The 18057-nt window shown below is 32.1% G+C and overlaps 1 protein-coding gene and 1 pseudogene across 7 annotated transcripts in view; one reads left to right on the top strand and one right to left on the bottom strand.

Moving 5' to 3' along the window:
• PIBF1 (progesterone immunomodulatory binding factor 1) overlaps nucleotides 1-18057 on the bottom strand; it is a 149634-nt gene that overhangs the window by 22698 nt on the left and 108879 nt on the right. For 3 of the 7 annotated variants that reach the window (XM_039886832.1, XM_039886830.1, XM_039886831.1), the window contains exons 15-16: nucleotides 11727-11857; nucleotides 5620-5704 (exon numbers count right to left, since the gene is read on the bottom strand). The exons of 1 other annotated variant lie outside the window; for it this stretch is intronic. In XM_039886832.1, coding sequence (XP_039742766.1) covers nucleotides 5620-5704; nucleotides 11727-11857 — 216 coding nt within the window. Of the gene's footprint in view, nucleotides 1-5619; nucleotides 5705-11726; nucleotides 11858-13491; nucleotides 13783-18057 lie in introns of those variants that run through there. 3 more of the 7 variants (XR_005658172.1, XR_005658171.1, XM_039886834.1) reach the window with 2 other exon arrangements.
• LOC120622274 (uncharacterized) lies at nucleotides 11379-11497 on the top strand (annotated as a pseudogene).

Raw genomic sequence — 18057 nt, 5'->3', positions numbered from 1 at the left:
CATTCATGGAGAACTTTCCTCAAAACTCTGAAACTATCATCTCTTGCCATTAGATGGACACTCCCTAAACTCTTACTACCATATCACAAGCTTACTTTTATCTTAACATGATATTTTTACTTTTCAAAATGGAAAAGGTACTCCTCTGATCTGAAGTTAAATCCCATCACTTTGCTCTGGATCTCCTCCCTTCCTTATACTTTTGCTCAAATGATTATCCTCTCTTTTGTACTTTTAATGCCTCTCCCCACTTGGCCCTTCCTATCATCATTTAAACTGGATACTCTCCAACTCTGGGAGGTAAAAGCCTTGGTCTCCTGCTCCCTGATCATCTCATATTATCTTATTCAAATATCTTAAGGGCTATCCACTTTTCTTATGACTACTTTTCAATTTCTACTCATTCATCAATTCACAGCAATCTGTGTTTTAGCTCCACTGAAACTCTTTCGGCATCTTGTTAAATCCAAATCACATTTTCTTTTTTATCTTTATTTTACATGGCACCTTGACAGCCTATTCACTGCTGACGATTCTCTCCCGTCCGAATAGTTTTTTCTGGGCTTCAATGACTCTGCTCTCTTCCAGATGTTCCTGCCATGTCTCTGGTCATTCCTCACTCTTCTTTGTGCAAGCGCTTTTTCCTCTGCCCGTCCCCTTAAAAGTTGTTGCTCTTCAAAATTCTGTCCCAGGCCTTTTTCTGTTCTCACTCTGTATACTTTTACCAGTTCATTTAATTTAGTACTTTCTTCTTTCATGTAAAGGACCATCTTTATGCTGTGACTCTCAAATCTCTAACACCAGATGTCTTGAGTCTTTCTTCCCCAAACCTATCCCTCCTATGTTTTTTGTAGTAACACCATAAACCCAAGACATAAGCCAAAACCCTGGGCACCAGTTCTCATTCCTCGTCTCTTCATCGTTCCCTAAATTCAGTCGCCAAACCCCATGATTCTGCTTTCTACACTGCTCTCAAACTGGTCCATTTTTGTCAGACACCATGATCAACCATCTATTCAAGACACCACATACATGAGAGAATAGTTTCCTAAGTGGGGCTCTTACCACCGCCCTTAATACAACTGCAAAGGAAATTAGAAAAGGGCTTTTACATCAGCTTCTTAAAATTACACTCATTAGTCTATTAGACGTTTGGCTGATTAAAGATACTTTTCCTATTCTTGAAAGCTTATATTCTAAAGACACATGATGAAATAGATATGAAGAAAATTAGAATTAGAGTTTCCAAAGGTGATCAGCAAATCTTGTTTTATTAAGGAAAATATGAGTGGATAAAAATGGATGGAAAATGAAAGCCATTAAGAAAGACTCCTGAGGGGTACGCTCAACAAGAAAGAAGCCATTCTAAGGAATCACATTCTTTGTCCTCAAAACTCAATGTTTAATTTGAAGAGTTGCTATAGTTATTTAAGAGTGAGATTCTATCAGTTGATCTTTTCTTTTACCTCTTTTTAACCCAATTATTTAAGGTTTATTATACATTATATTTTTACACCTAAGCAATCTTAGTATAAGTGAAGACATTTAAGGGTAAAAAAGATTATACCCCACTTGAACAAAACAAAAAAAGTTATTCTGAGGCATCCAAAGTGAAAGAGAAGAAAGAGATTATAACACCTGGATAAGATATTCAGCTCTGAGTTTTCTGGAAATGAAGACAAAAAGGAAATACATTAAATTACATAGTTTTCATTTTCTGACAAAAAAGAAAAGATATAACTTCATCTACAGAGGCAAAAATTTTCCTGGAACTAGAGCAAGCAACAATTCATCATGAGATTTTTGTTTAAATGAAACTAAGAAGATCATAAGCTTTTATTTCAGGTTAAAAAAAAAAAGTATTTACTTCTAGTTTTGACAGTAAGTATGTAATCATGGTTAAGTTGCTTAATTCTTACCATCCATCATCAGTTTTATCTGTAAAAGTGGGAACAATGGTATTTATCTCAGTGGACTTGTAGTAGAAACTACATTACATTAATATAAATAGAAGTACTTAATAGACTGACTCAAATAGTTTCACAAAACAAAGAGAGATGACACCAGATCTTGTTTTGATCCTCTATAAAGGCAGAGGGCATAACATTAAATTGTACCTTCATGAAAGAAATTTTGTGAGGAGAAATAATTTGCCCCCTCCCCATCACTCTGCTCTATGGAGGTTTCACTAAATACAGGCATAGAACTTGGAAAATTTAAAATGGAGAGATGTAAACAGGTATGAGATCTCAATTTCCTTCATGTTCAAATCTTTTAGTTAGTATTTGTTGTGCAGATCTTTTAACCTAATATATTTACCCATCCCAATTGAGCTTTATGGTCTGAAAAGGCAATCTAAAAAATGGTATTTTTTTTCAATACCCATCCTCTCTTCACATTTTAATATTTTTTATTATTAATACTTTCTTTAAAGAAAAGCTGAGAATCAAAATCACCTATTATACTGCTCATAATTCAAAATATACATAACCATAATGTATAAATGCTTCAAATTTTTAGAATAAGAGGTCAATGATAATTTTATCAGTCCTAGAAATGTTTATGCCACAGTTGAACTCCTAACATGAGAGAAGGTACTTTTAAACTAATAATTTTGAGCTAACACTAATAAAGAAAATAAAAACCCTCTGTGGCCATGACCCAAATATCCTGGAATTGTCAATCTAGACTTATCCCATCTGTTTTCTTTTTTCATTTAATACATACTTGATAACTACGTAATGAGTTAGTAATCTCATTTCATATTATGTGACCATTTACAGTCTTACCAGAACTAAGTGACACTGCTTAAAAAGTTAGCTATCTGGCATAAAAAAGAAAATGAAAAAAATTCAAAATGTTCATTTGGTTTCTTTAGCTGATTAAAACAATGAGTCGTATTAATTTTCTTCGGGTCCTGGCTCTCCGGTGCCGACCTGCACTGTGCTCACCTCTGACTGTGGACACCTACCCCTTGTGCCTTAGGGCCCTTGCTTGCCTCACTTTCACAAAATTATATTTATCGGTTACTCTTATTTAACCGTACCTATTGGCTATCCTAAGCACTTGACCCTCAAGAGCTATAAAATGAATAAATCAATCCTGCAGACTCTGTTTTATTAAGTAAACATTCAAGTGAATGGTCAAGCCTTTCCCTGGGCCACTGGCTGTTCTGTTTCTATAAAAGTGGTTTGCACTTGCTTTGGCATCTGCACATACCACGCAAGTTGGTATTAAACTATTTCTTAGAAAAAGATTAAAAATTTGTATCAGACTTGTTTTTTTAAATTTTTACTTTGCTTTGTTAGGAAAAAAAACCAACTACTTTTCTTTACATGTTTGGCATTAAAAAAGGTTACGAGGTTAGATTACTAAAATATAATTGTCAAAATGAAGAGAGATTATCATATGCATGAATATTAACTGACAATTATTTAATCAGGTATGTATCCATGCGAATTTCATTGATGCCGTGCAGTAATAGGCAATTTACATGAGTAGTTTCATCTTGCTAGTATTTAATTTTCATGTTTAAATATTTTGTTCTAAACCTATTCAATTTTCAAGCCTTTGAGTAAAACTTTTAGTTTTTACTTGGACACGTCAATAATGTGATTCCAAGTATGATGTATCAAATATGTAAATTAAATTTGCTCATATATTTTTCAGAGTCTAGCATAATCCTCTAAAATCAAATGAGAACTGTCATTCTGAAAAAAATACTTGTTATGCAGCTTAACGAAAAAAAAATCAGTGTGACTGAATGGACATCGTAGTTACTATCTCTTAAATATTCCAATTTAAACACATTTGTAAAAATCCATATAGTGAATGAATCAGGCTTCCACAGTGAAGAAACAATTATTTGAAGAAACAGTCCTAGGACATAAGCGATAGAAGATAAGGCTTGGAATGTTGGAAGTCAGAAAAAAGATTAAACATCTTCAAAGAATCTTTTCCTAGTCTGTAACCTGTTGTTAGATCTACTTATCTACCTAAAAGTCTCCAGTGAAATCTAGTCCAGGGACTCCTTATCTCTTTCACCCATCATATAAAATACACCTTTAAAAGAGAACTCACTCCAAAGGCCATTTCTAAGACAGAGACAATCCCCCAACTTCCCTGATACCACTTCTAGAATATGCACCTTCCAACTGCTCCCAGTACTATTCTCCAGGTCATCCCTCTCAATAGTATCCTTCCAATAATTTCTTCCTAAATACATGGTATGTCTTTCCCAGACTGGAAAAATGCCTTTAAGATACTCATAAACCAATGACCTGTTTTGAACATTTCTTTCTTTGTTAGGCTAATAAAATGGTAAAAACATGGCTAAGACAAGGTACTGATAGTTCTGTGGAAAAAATGCACCGGATTAAAAAAGTAGGTTTCATAGTACCAGCTGCTGGCGAGGATGCTGAGCAACTGGAACTCTCATTCACTGCTGGTGGGAATGCAGAAGGTACAGTCACATTGGAAAATAGTTTGGCAGTTTCTTATAAAGTTAAACATACACTTTCCATATGACCCAGCAATTCTGCTCCTGGGTATTTATCGAGAAAAATAAAAACTTACGTTTCCACAAAAACACATACACAATGTTTACAGCAGCTTTAGTTATAGATGCCCTCAAGTGGAAAAAACCCAAATGTATATCACCTGCTGAATGGATTAAAAAACTTTAGTACATCCATATACTGTAATATTACTCAGTAATAAAAAGGAACAAATGACTAATACTTGTAACAACATGAATAAATCTTTTTCATGGTACATGAAAAAACCCAGACTGAAAATACTACTACCAATAATTTCATTTATATGACATTCTAGAAAAGAATAATGCCTTTTGCTGGAAAAGGCAAAGTTATAGGGACAGAAAACATAAGTGGTGGCTAGGGCTGCAGGTGGGGAAAAGGGTCACTACAAAGGGGGTGCGAGGGAACATTCTGGGGTGATGAAACTAGTTTACATATTGATTGTTGTAATGGTTACACAACTGTGTGAGTTCGTCAAAAATCATAGAAATGTATGCTAAAATGGGTGAATTTTATTGTATGTATATTATACCTCAATAAATCTGACTTAAACAACCAGGGTTATCTCTTAGTTACTAACTGGCTTTGGGCAAGGCGCCCAAAACTCATTTTTCCTTTTATAAAATGGGGGTTATATTAACTATTAAAGATTTTTGGTGAGGAACAAATTAAAAAAAAGTTATAAACTTTAAAGTTCAACACAAATATTGTGCACTAGGCATTGGACACACGATGAACGAGACAGAAGTGCTGTAAAAAATTACAGTCTAGTGTAAGAAAATTAAAACTAATAATTATTAAGTAATGTGGAAATTCAATGACAGAGATATGAACAAGGCAATAAGGGGTCAAAAGAAATGGCGTTCCAGGAATAAGAATTACATCATAAAAAATAAAGTCTAAATTAATTCATAAAGAATAAACTATCACAAGTTGAATATAAAAGGCCAGATCACACACAGTGAGATGCAAATGTGAGAAGTCACTAATAAACATGAAAAATGGATTCAATAATTTTAACCCAACATGGACTTAACAAAAGCTTAAAGTGGTAAAACTTATGACAAAATGGAAAAAGTACCTCACGATGATTTAAGAGTTGTTCTAAATCTAATGCCATTTGATTCTTCATCTGTAGTAAAGCTGACTTTTCTTTATTTAAATTGCTGGAAAAAAAACACACCAAGTTTTAAAAAGTCATCATAGTGGTTTAAATTTAATTAATAGTAAATAGAAAAAGACTAAAGACAAATCTGACTTTCTGAATTAAAGATAAATTAAATTTACAGACCGTAAAGATATCAGAGCAGCCACTACAATGTGATTTAATCAATGGCCTAATTATTTTGAATTCAGACTTTTTCTTTTAATAATCATTTGACAGTGCAACTGAGATTCTTTGTGACAATACTTTCCTGACTAGTAGGGGCATAAAATTAGTGTTTTAAAGATGACTGTTTACTCCTGAAATGTAAAAAAGATTAAGTGGGACTTATATAAAAGATAAAAAGAAAGTATGCATAGGCAGAATATTAAAACTATAGACACTGGAAGTCAAATTAAAACATTTATCTTTAAAACTGAGGTAGTACATATTTTATAATTTATCACATACTAAATGACCAGGTATATAATTGAGTTGAATAAATGAATCATATCTTTGGTCTGTGGTCAACTTGGAAAAGCAATTTTTGTCTCCAAATTCTTAGTTCGAACTTCAGTTTCTAAGTTTGCATTGTGAATTTCCCTTTGATGTGACCTATTTTTTGATAAGAAAGGGTGAGAAGCCTAATTGTTAAGGACATTATATTTTAAAAGATAAATAGTTGAGGTTTATCTCATACTATCCAGAGTTCCATTAAATGAAATATTCTTTGAAAGCAACTGGACTTAATCTTCTTAGCCAGCACTACAACAAGAATCAAGAAAAGCAACATAATTAATAAATTTAATTTAATAACTTAAATAATGAATTTAAGAAACAATTCCTTAAATGTCAAAATGAAATCTGTGAAAGTAAAATTAATGAGAATTGTTTTTGCTGAATAGGTAAGATGTTTTAAGTTATAACTTTAAGAAAGTGGAAAGCTACCAATTTTTAAAATATCAGGCAGGAAGTTTTTTTAAATTCAAGGTATAGTAGTAGGTATTCTGGAAGAACTGGTAATTCCAGGACTTAGGAGGAAAAAGCGCACATTCTCCTCCTTCCTAGTAATTGAGAACTTCCCCCAAGGAAGCATCATAGTTTGTCCTCTGAGAAGAAAGACTAGATGCAATTCTAACTTTTGTTTCCAACTGTGCCACTGACTCAACTATGCGGTATAAAGCCCAACACCCTCCCCCACTGAACTTCAGTTTTCACATCTGTAAAAGTGGAAAATAATACTTGTATATGTCAAAGGATATGTGAATTAACTAATGAATAATTATATAAAGCATTAAACACATAAAACTCTATATAAATGCTATATAGTATTAATAGTTTAGATGAAAAACAGGCATCAGAGGAAAACAGTAATTAAATGCCAATAAAAGTAAGCAGCTCAGCACAAAAACAATTTGACTTTTGGAGTTAGGCGTCAGAGATCCTACTGAGCCGCAGCATTGAAAAGAACTAAATGATACAAAGGAAACTGAGTGCCATGTTCTGCCAGAATCCCACAAAGCATGGCAAAGATCAGACGTTTCTGTAACTCTAAAATCTAATCTATCTTTAGGTAGAATCACTTCGAAGATAAAATCCTTTTCAGAATTAAAATAAACGTCCAGTCAATAGAAATAGGAATTTTCAAGGAATAGGTAGGTATGTGTTAATGTTCATATACATGTACACAGATACACAACAGTATGTGTACATGTACTCATATGCAGTACATATACTGACCCACATACACGCACACACGCACACGCTTTCTCTCAAATACCAACGGGTCCATTAAATACAGTGTAATAGGAATGGAATGTTGATGTTATTAAAGAATTTTAGATAATTCATTAGAAATGCTTTATGTATAGAGTTTACTTTTTCCCAGAATAAAGTAAATATTCCATATTTAAATAGCTAAAATAACCACATGATGCAGAACAAAAAGTTGTTGGATAAATTGGTTTATGGAGCAACTCTGTTCTATCTGGATGTTGGTTTTATCACAAACAGTACTGACTCCAAAGATAGTACTCGGTTATATATTTTCAGTCTTAGCCTTCTCTACATGGAGTATACTCTTAAATCACAGAGACTATCTTCAACTTGGGCGTCTCTAAAACTGAATATGATGATTACTAACCTCTGTGCTCTTCTAGTTTGTATGTAATAACTCAACAGAAGTTTAGTCTCCATAAAACGTATTTCATAACAGTGGAAACTAACCTTTAAAAATACAAAGCTTCTATGAGTGACTCATAAAGCAACTACAAAACAAATCTCCTTATAAGCACATCAATCGTGAATGGTATATGACACCCATAATTGTTCAATTCGCTGTTAATTATTACTCAGGAATTCATGTTTATGGCTCTATTTCACCTGTTATATGAAAACATATTCCTGATATCTTGTTTCTTACTTCCTGGCTTCGCCTTACAAAAGAAGTTGACAATGTACTCTTTTCTTTTTAAACTACTAGTAAAGAATATACCAAAAACTAATAACAGGGAAAGAAAATTTATGCTAATTATTCTGCTTCCACGCTTCCTTCAGTTCTGAACTATGGATCAAACTATATAATGCAGACTGTCTCTTATGGCTTGGTGGAAGAATATTAACAGTACTACCTTTAGAATGAATTATTAATGATAAGGAAATTTAATGTAGTTAACAGTGATATCTCAAATGTTAGCTTTTAACATGTTTCTAACAAATTTATTTTAGTGCATATTTACTCTAACCTTTCTAGACATTGATTATACCATATAAATAGCTAAATTTGTAAGTTGTGGTGACGGTATAGTGGTTGTTTTATTTTCTAAGAAAATTATAAAATTATTCAGCTTTTTAAAGAGCTTTTATTGTATAAGCTAAAGAAACATTTTTAAAAAACAATCAATTAATGTAAATATTCTTTATTATTAAAATCAACACCCAGCAAAGAGGAAGAGGAATTTTTAAGGAACATAATCACTTAGTAATCTCTTTGGATGGGTTATCTAATGTTCAAATTCTGAAATAATGAAGGACAAAAGGAAGGAAAATAATATTTAGTGAGTTTCTCCCATGTGCCAGAAGCTTTTTATATGTTATTCAATTTTCACAACTACTTCTTGATGTTCACAATAATAGCTATATTTTACAGACAGATTTACCATGAGGAATCAGGCTGATGTGGATTCAAAGCTCAGGATAATTCCACTATATTTGACAGGTCATCAGCTCAGGGTAGGGGTGGGGGTAGAGAGAACTATGACCTATCGTGCTGTATCTGACTTGTTGATCGGGTTGAGTGTTTTTCTGGCATCACATCATTTAACTTATGTCATCAGGGTACATCTACAGCATCTCAAAGACCATGATGAAAATACTGAAAGCACCTTAACTTTTCACATTAAAGGATAGTTACTTCAATTAATAACAAGTTTTCATTTCCTGTGAAATACTAGTTCAGAATGTACTAAAATATTATACCATAAATTTATGAAACAGATAGTTTTAAAACATCAGATGTTTAGCACAAAAATATTTTTTTGTAGTTAATTCCGTAATTAGCAGTTTTTATGATTACTGTTGCTGTTATTAAGGGAGTCCTAATTTTTGTCCAAGTTCAACATATTTTGAGAAATTTATTTCTTACTTTTAATATAATTTCTTTTTTTTACACTTTTAATACAATTTCAGTATAAAAATTTGTTAAATGTAAGAAAATACTAATAATAGCAAACATGACATTTATAATGTGCAGGCACAGTGCTGCATATGTTACAAAGATAATATCATTTAATCTCTATAATAACCATACCAATTAGGTACTATTAGTACTAATCCCATTTCACAGATGAAAAAACTGGCTGTACTTTCCAATATCATGGCTATTAGCCACAAGCGGCAATTAATATTAAAATTAATTTAATTAAAAAAAAATTACAACTTTAGTTCCTCAGTAATACTACCCACATTTCAAATACTCAACAGCCACAGCTAGTGGCTATCATCCTGGACAGCACAGATATGGAATGTTTTTATTGCTGCACAAAGTTCTACTGAACAATGGAGGTTTAGAGAGTTCAACTGACTTGCTCCAATTCAAAACTAAGTACTGAGCTGGACTTGAGCCCATGCAATTTATCTATAGAGCCTGTACTTCCTTTAAATTTTTTTTTTTTTAAACTTTATTATGGAGTATTTTGAAAGAAGAGAAAAATATAACCCTCATGTATCCATCACTGAGTTTCAACAATTATCAGCTCATTAATGCCCTACTTTTAACCATTACTCAACACTATTTTTTTTTTGCTTCCCTTCCTTAATTATAGTAGTTAATAAAAAAGTATTCTTATTCAGAATAGGACATAGGGAGGCAGTATAACATAATGGTTAAGAGAATAGAATTAGGAAGCAGACAACTCTGGATTAAAATTATGGCCCTACCACAAAGCTGTATGTTCTTATATGAAAAGTTGCTTAATTTCTCTAAAGCAGAATTTGCTGATCTTTATAATTTTTCTCCTATAGTTAGCTATTATTTCTCTATATTCAATATTTTTAGCTATTTTAATTCTTAGATAAAAATTCAAATACATTTACTTCAAGGTAACTGTGAAAGAGGTAATTTTTTGCACAGGCCTTTTATAAACCACTTTCCAAGATTATGAAGGTAAAGTGATTCTATACAAAATTTCAAATATAATAGAAATATATAACAGAGGACGAAAAAGTTTTATTTGGGGTTCTTTCTTCAATTTCCTTACGATAACTAGGTACCCAATGTGAGTGATAAAAAAGAATCTACTGTCCCCAATAGCTATTTATAGGATAACTGCTTAATTAATTCAATGAATTAACTTATAATGCTGGTTATATATATTGCAAATATAATTTTTATTATGTTGATGTTTAAAACATAAATGTGATTTTAAATTATTTTGTCAAATCATCAAAAATTAGTATCAGGAGTAAAGTTCTGGGCCAATTATATTGGCTGGGGTAGAAAGGAGAGGAGAAGATAATTATTCTGATTCAATAAAAAGAACACTCATACTTTGGAGTTAATGACCCATAGTTTTATAATTTTGGTTATATACCTTACGAAGCTTGGATTTAATAACTATCTTCTCTATTGTTTTCCAGTTCCTTAATTTAACAATTTCTATTCTATGAATTGGTTAATAATTTATTCTAACAATATTAAAATCTACTAACAAGCCAACTCACTAACCATTCGCAAGTATAGCATAATGGTTATATATGCTATAACCATGCTATAACCATTATGTATAGCATCGTTCTTTTACTGTAATTAAAAAAAAGACTAAAAATGATCATACAGATGAACATGTAAAGGATTTGAATAATTATTAAATGGAGCAAGTCTTTTGGGTAAGATGTCATGTAAAAAAAACAACTTCAAGGAAGTGAAAGAAATTTATTTAGATTTAGGTAATTCATAGGTTACTTAAATGTTTAGGGGAAAAAAAGCCTAAAAATTCCTTGGCAAAGTCAACATGAATCTCAGTAAATATATACATTTAATATTTAAAATTAATTTGATTCCACAAATGGCATCTGTTTCTATTCCTCCTCACTTTGGTCAACCCACATCCCACTAAAGATTTCTAGGGGAACAACGACAGGGTAAATGTCCTATGTGTTAGGGTGGGTAAAGTGCTTTGTTAAAAGTGTAGCATTATGTCTATAGTCATGTCACCCTGAACATGCCTGATCTTGTCTGATCTTGGAAGCTAAGCAGGGTTGGGCCTGGTTAGTACTTGGATGGGAGACCACCTAGGAATACCAGGTACTATAGGCGTAATAAAAAGTGTAGCACTGTTACGTCCAGGCTAAAATTTCTGACCACAAGGTGGAATATAAACACCTAATTGATGTAACCTAGTTTTTCTAATAATTCAATACTCATTACATTTAGGATCACCTCCATTGTTTAAATTTTTTCTTCACCATTTACTACCCACATTTATCGATAGCAGTGTAATGTTTATATCTTTACTACTCAAATAAAAGATATGTAGATGGTTTACCTGACATCTTTCTCAAGTTGTGTGATACAGTCCTTTAGTGAATCAATCTTAGAATCTCTCTGACGCACTGATTCAATGAGATAACTGTAAGGTTGTTGGGTTTGGTTTAACAGAGAATTGGCCCTGTCAAGCTAAAGAAAAACAGACTGCATTAAAATCTAGAAAATTTTACAAGAAACTAAAATTATTCAAAATGCTCTAACACAGATACAGTATACCAACTCTCCCTTACACGAATTACTTGGAAAAGCTTTTCCTGTATAAATTGGAAGGTTTTAAGAATGACTAATCAAAATTGCTATGCTTAATAACAATGATAATAATAATAAAGACAATGTAAATAGGAAAGAAAATTGGTGAATATTGTTACCAATTTTGGGGGAGGGTTACCTAAATTTTCTTACCATTTGTTGGTCTGAGGAGCTATGTGACATAAAATTTATCTTTTTAATGAATACCCATTAGCTAAAAATGAAAATCTTTTATTTGAGCTTTATTTCTATTAAAAAATATATAAATGCATAATGTAGTAATTTTTTATGTCTTCATATTTCCTTCCATCTCTATTGTAAAACAGATAATTTATGTACCTAAATCACTATGTATAATTAAAAGAAAAAATGTGGTTAAAATATAAATAACATAAAATTTACCATTTTAACCATTTTACAGTGTACAATTCAGTGGTGTTAAGTACATTCGCAATGTTGTGTAACCATTGCTGGTATCTATTTCCAGAACATTTTCATCTGCCCAAGAAACTGTATACCCATTAAGTCAAAACATATTTCCCACACCTCAGCTCCTGGAAACCTCTATTCTACTTTGTCTCCATGAATCTGCTTATTCTTGGTACCTCTTATAAGTGAAAGCATATAATGCTTATCATTTTATGTCTCCTTATTTCACTTAATGTAATGTTTTTAAGGTTTATCCAAGTTGTACCATGAATCAGAACTTCATTCCTTTTTATGGCCAAATAATATTCTACTGTTATGTTTATAGCACATTTTGCTTATTCATTCATCTCTTGTTGGGTATTTAGCTTGTTTCTACTTTTTGACTATTATGACTAATGCTGTTATGAACACTGGTATATAAATATCTGTTTGAGACTATTTTCAATTCCTTTTGTTATCTACCTAGGAGTGTGGTGGAATTGCTGGGTCATACAGTAATTCTATATTTAACTTTTTGAGGAATTGCCAATTGTTTTCCACAGTGGATGCATCATTTTACATTCCTACAGCAATGCATTTGGTTCCAATTCCTCGACATCTTTGCCAAAATTGTTATTTCATGTGCTTATTGACCATTTGTATATCCTCTTTGGAGAAATGTCTATTTAAGTCTTTTGCCCATTTTTTCATTTGGTTTTTCTTTGTTGTTGCTGAGTTGTAGGGGTTCTTTATATATTCTGGATATTAAACTGTTATTAGATATACGATTTGTAAATATCTCTCCCTTTCTGTGGTGTCTTTTTACTCTTGATACTGTCTTTTGATCACAAAAATTTTTAATATTGATGAAGTTCAACTTACCTGTTTTTTTCTTTTGTTGCCTGTACTTTTGGTGTCATTTTAAAGAAATCATTTCCAAATCCAAGGTTATGAAGATTTTCTCTTATGTTTTATTCTATGAGTTTTATACCTTTAGCTCCAAAATTTAGGTCTTTGGTCAACTTTAGGTTAATTTTTGTATATAGTGTGATGTACAGTTTCAATTTCACTTTTTTATATATAGACATGCAGTTTTACCGGCACTATTTGTTGAAAATACTGTCGTTTCTCCATTGAATAGTTTCTCAGACTTGTTGAGAAATTATTGACCATAGGTGAGGGTTTATTTCTGGGCTCTCTATTCTATTCCATTAGTCTCTATTCTATTCCATTAGTCTATTCTATGCCAGTACAACTGTTTTGATCACTGTAGCTCTGTACCAAGTTTTAAAATCTGAGTGGGAATCCTCCAAATTTGCTTTTCCTTTTCAAGATTGTTTTGGTCACTCAGGGTCCCTTGAAATTCCATGTAAATTTTAGGATGAGCTTTTTCGTTTCTAAAAAAAAAAAAAAAATGCTTTTGGGATTTTGATAGAAATTTCACTGAACCTGTAAATCATTTTGAGCAGTACTGTCATCTTAAAAATATTGTCTTCCATTAATGTGATATCTGTCCATTTATCAAGTCTTCTTTATTTTAATGTTTTGTAGTTTTCAATGTATAAGTTTTGCTCTTCTTTGATTAAATATTCTTAAGTATTTTTATTCTTTTTGATGCCATTGTAAATGGAATTGTTTTCTTAATTTCCTTTTTGGATTGTTTCTTGCTAGTGTAATATGTACAATTTTTTATTATCCCTTTTCACTATCATATAATCATTTTTCTAGGCTGTTGGAGTACCTTAATTTATATTTCTAATGATTATGGAACTATCTGGTAAGCTAATATGCCATGATTTAATTACATTGCATACACTAATAAGCATTCATGATGTTATCAATTTTTGACTTGTATAAATAATGCTACAACAGACTTTGTACTGTAGACACTTTTCCTTAATGATTTTTTTTTTGTTGTTGTTGTTAAATTTTTTTCAGAATTAGGTTAAGGGGTATGACTATTTAATGATCTTGACATATAGACCAAAGTTCTTTTCTATTTTATCAAATTATACACCCAATGAACCTTAGTGTTTTGTTTATGTGTTTGCTCTTTCTTCCAAAGCATGTAAAACGTATGTCAGTCTAAGACTAAACACAGCACTGTCAGTATCAGCAGGCTCCTACTTTGGTACATAATGAGCTCTCAAAAAAGGAATTCTAATGTTGGATATGCAAAAACTGAACAAGCACAACAAAACTGGTGGGTAGCTATTATAAAGATTAGGTGGTGGGGAAGGGAATATTTTATTACACAGAAAAAAAAATTCCTAACTACTTTATGACCTTAATATATTCTTCAGCAATAAAATTCTAGCCTTTTATACGTTTAAACACTTTCCCCCCTCTTTCCTTCACAAATGCTAGAAAGTTCAATTGAGGCTAAATACTTGTTGCTTTTCTGGAACAGGAACTGATTTATACATTTTTTCTCTTGAATGAACTAAATATCCAAGATAAACATTAAAAAAATTATGATCTAAACATATCAGTTATTTTAGCACTGCAATTTTTTGGTTTTATGCTCACATAAAAAATAAAAATAAAAAAAATAAAAAGAGTAACTAGCAGCCTAGGAGCTGAAGCTATAGAGAACAGCAGGACAGGTATAGTGTAAAGTACAGAAGAAGGCAGAAAGAATGAGGTGGCAGAAAAAGTAATTTAAAAAATGATCAACCAAGAGGTCCAGAAAAGCGAAGCCAAGAGGTGGCTGACCAACTCTTAAGGAATATGTGCTTGCAGTTTGAGGATTACTGAGTAAAAGTTATTTAAATAATTCATCTGAATTTTATTAGAAAATATTCTTTTGGTTATATTAAGAATAGTCCAGGAAAAAAAATTCCTCAAAGAAAAGGAAATGAATAGCGAAAGAAAAGAAGGCTTCTTTTTTTGGACATAATTCATTGTAGTGAAAGCAGAGCCATAAAGAAAAAAATACCATGAATATTTTCTATAGTTTGGGTTTTAGTGTCTTTTTCCTTTGCTCTGGTAATCATTCTTTAAATGTCACTGGAATCTTATTACTCTACTAAGTTACTTTATGAACATTCAAATATGCAGCTGGACAAAAATAAAAATAAGTTCCATTTACCTGTATAACAAGTTTCACTAGTCAATTAAATCAAACAATCGCCTTGACTTTGTTTTCACAGAACTGACCCTAACTGAATTAACTGAACTGACAAGTTGCTTTGTGTATCAAAGTGCAGAACAGTCTGAGAGTATTTGTGTGTGGGGGGAGGGGACTGGGGAGACGCGAGGAGGAGCTTGGTGGGGAAGGGCTAGGGCAGTTACAAATTGTAGTTAGCTATGGTCTAGCATGAGCTACGTTTAAAACTTATCAAATCTAATTTCAGTTGCAAAAAAAATATAACAGCAATCATTAGTCTTAATTATTTTAGTTCAATTTTTTCATTACATCAATTATATATATTAGGTTTTAATATTATATACAAAATTAAGAGCCAAAAGTCATATTTTCAAAAGGTATCTTTAATATACAATATACAAACTCTTCCCTCTCTGGGTAATAAAACTATAGTATTGTCAGTTTTAGGAATATGTTTCTTTAAAATTTGTGGGTTTCTAAATCTGCAAAATTTATTTTAATTCCTCAGGGAAAAAAGTACATGTCCCTCAATGAAAAGTAATAATTTCTATTGTAATATATATAATTTAATAGAATTTAATTCTTCCAAATATAGTTTAAAAAAGTTTCCGTAACTATATTAGTATTCAAAATTTCATAATCGCTTTGCCTATTGTTACTAATCTTTTCCTTATAGGAAAGCTTTAGTAATTAGTGACTCAGGCATCATATACATAATAAATGACTCAGGACTAAATCCACACACAACATTTTATAGACTGTTATTACTCCTTTGTTTTTATAAAAAGTACATATGATTCAGAGAAAGCAATACCTGGTTAAAACATAATTATGCATTTTGATTTAACTACTAATTTAACTTATTCTTGGATTTTCTCTTAAAATTTAAAAAACATATAAAGGTGACTACATTTTGTTGTGTTTTTCCTAAATGTGAAATTTTTTTCTTATGGAGTTTATTTTGAAAGAAACTCCTAGAAATGGAATTCTTTCTTGCCAAAGACAAAATGCATTCTGTTGAATGGAATTTAACATTGAATTGCTTTCTATGTGTGGAATATATATATACCTTTTCTAGTAGTTTTGACAGTTTATGCTGAAAAAATATCCTTGCCTAATCTTTTGGATTGTGCCAGGAAATGTAAAATGCCTATCTATTGTGCCAGGAAATGTAAAATGCCATGGGGCAATCCACTTTGGTATCACTTCTCAGTTCTCAATCTAAAGGAGTAGTTCTCAAACCTAGCTAATTATCAGAATCATGGGGGAAAATGCAAAAAAAATAGTAATTTCTGGGCCCCACCCCAGTCTTACTAAATCAAAATTTCTCTGGGTTGGGCCTTAGATTCTGATGATCAGTCAAATTTGGAAAGCACAGCTTTTGTGACCTCAAACCCGCTGCAGGCCACTCCAGCTCTTTTAGGTTTTAACAGTAGTGCACATAAACTATCTTATACACTGAATACACTGTCCTCTCTATTAAAACCGGCTTTTTCTCCAGGGTCCCCACGTGGTTAACAACATCAACATCTTTAACAAGGGTCATATTTAGCTGATACAATTCATCCAATTAAGGTGCCAGTTTTTTCACTGGGATAGGGTTCCAAGGAACTCTGTGGTGCCAGATATTACTTCTTTGTAAAATGGAGAGATCCAGGGGTGTCTCGGAGCAGAGAGCAGGACAGATAAGATTGTGGTGGTAGACTGACACTCAGGGGCTTATTCAGACAGCAGCTATTTAGCAATGTTTTTGCAAACATTTTATTACTTTAATAATTAAAAGCAAGTTTATTATCAGCCCTACTCTGCTCCTCAGATTCTCAAAGTGTGGTCCAGATTAAAAAAAAAATATATCAGAGTAGCATGTTAAGATATTTGAAAGTAAAAAAAAAAAAAAAAAAAGACATTTGAAAGTAATCAGCATGGAAGTGATGAAGTCACTGAAGTAGATAGATCTGTAGAACATTTTTTTCCCCAAGTATGACCCTCTGTCACTTTTATTAGAGTCACAAGAAGGGCTTGTTAAAAAAACGCAAATTCCTGGGCTTTATTGTAGTCCTTCATCATAATCTGTGTGGGCAAGATCTAGAAACTCACATTTTAAAAAAGAATCTTTGTAATTCTTATATTCATTAACATCTGAGAATCACTACTGAAGTGTAAGAACAGGGTAAAAGGCAGACACGAGAGAGACGCCTATATTTCAGGGTTAGAAGAAGAAGGTATCAGCTACGAAGACCAAAGAGCCATTTGAGGGAGAATGGTGTCATAATGTAAAGAGAGGACAGAGTTTCTAGAATGTCTATAATGTCATGCCATAGATCCAGGGACATAGTAGAGAATATTGGCAATTAGGAGGTCATTAGTGACCACTGAGGAAGGGCATAACTGAAAAATGATGGGGGAAGAGAGAAGGAATGAAGTAAAAAGAGAGGGGTTTACTTTTGAAAAGTTCTCTATGTTGTCAACACACACATAGACACACACACAGACACTTAGACACACACACAGACACATATACACACACACACTTTTTGAAGAGGGTCCAAAATGGTGAAAAAAA

Source organism: Pteropus medius, unplaced genomic scaffold (assembly GCF_902729225.1).
Source record: "Pteropus medius unplaced genomic scaffold, Ma_sr-lr_union100, whole genome shotgun sequence".
NCBI lineage: Eukaryota > Metazoa > Chordata > Mammalia > Chiroptera > Pteropodidae > Pteropus > Pteropus medius.
This window is presented reverse-complemented; position numbering and strand designations above follow the sequence as displayed.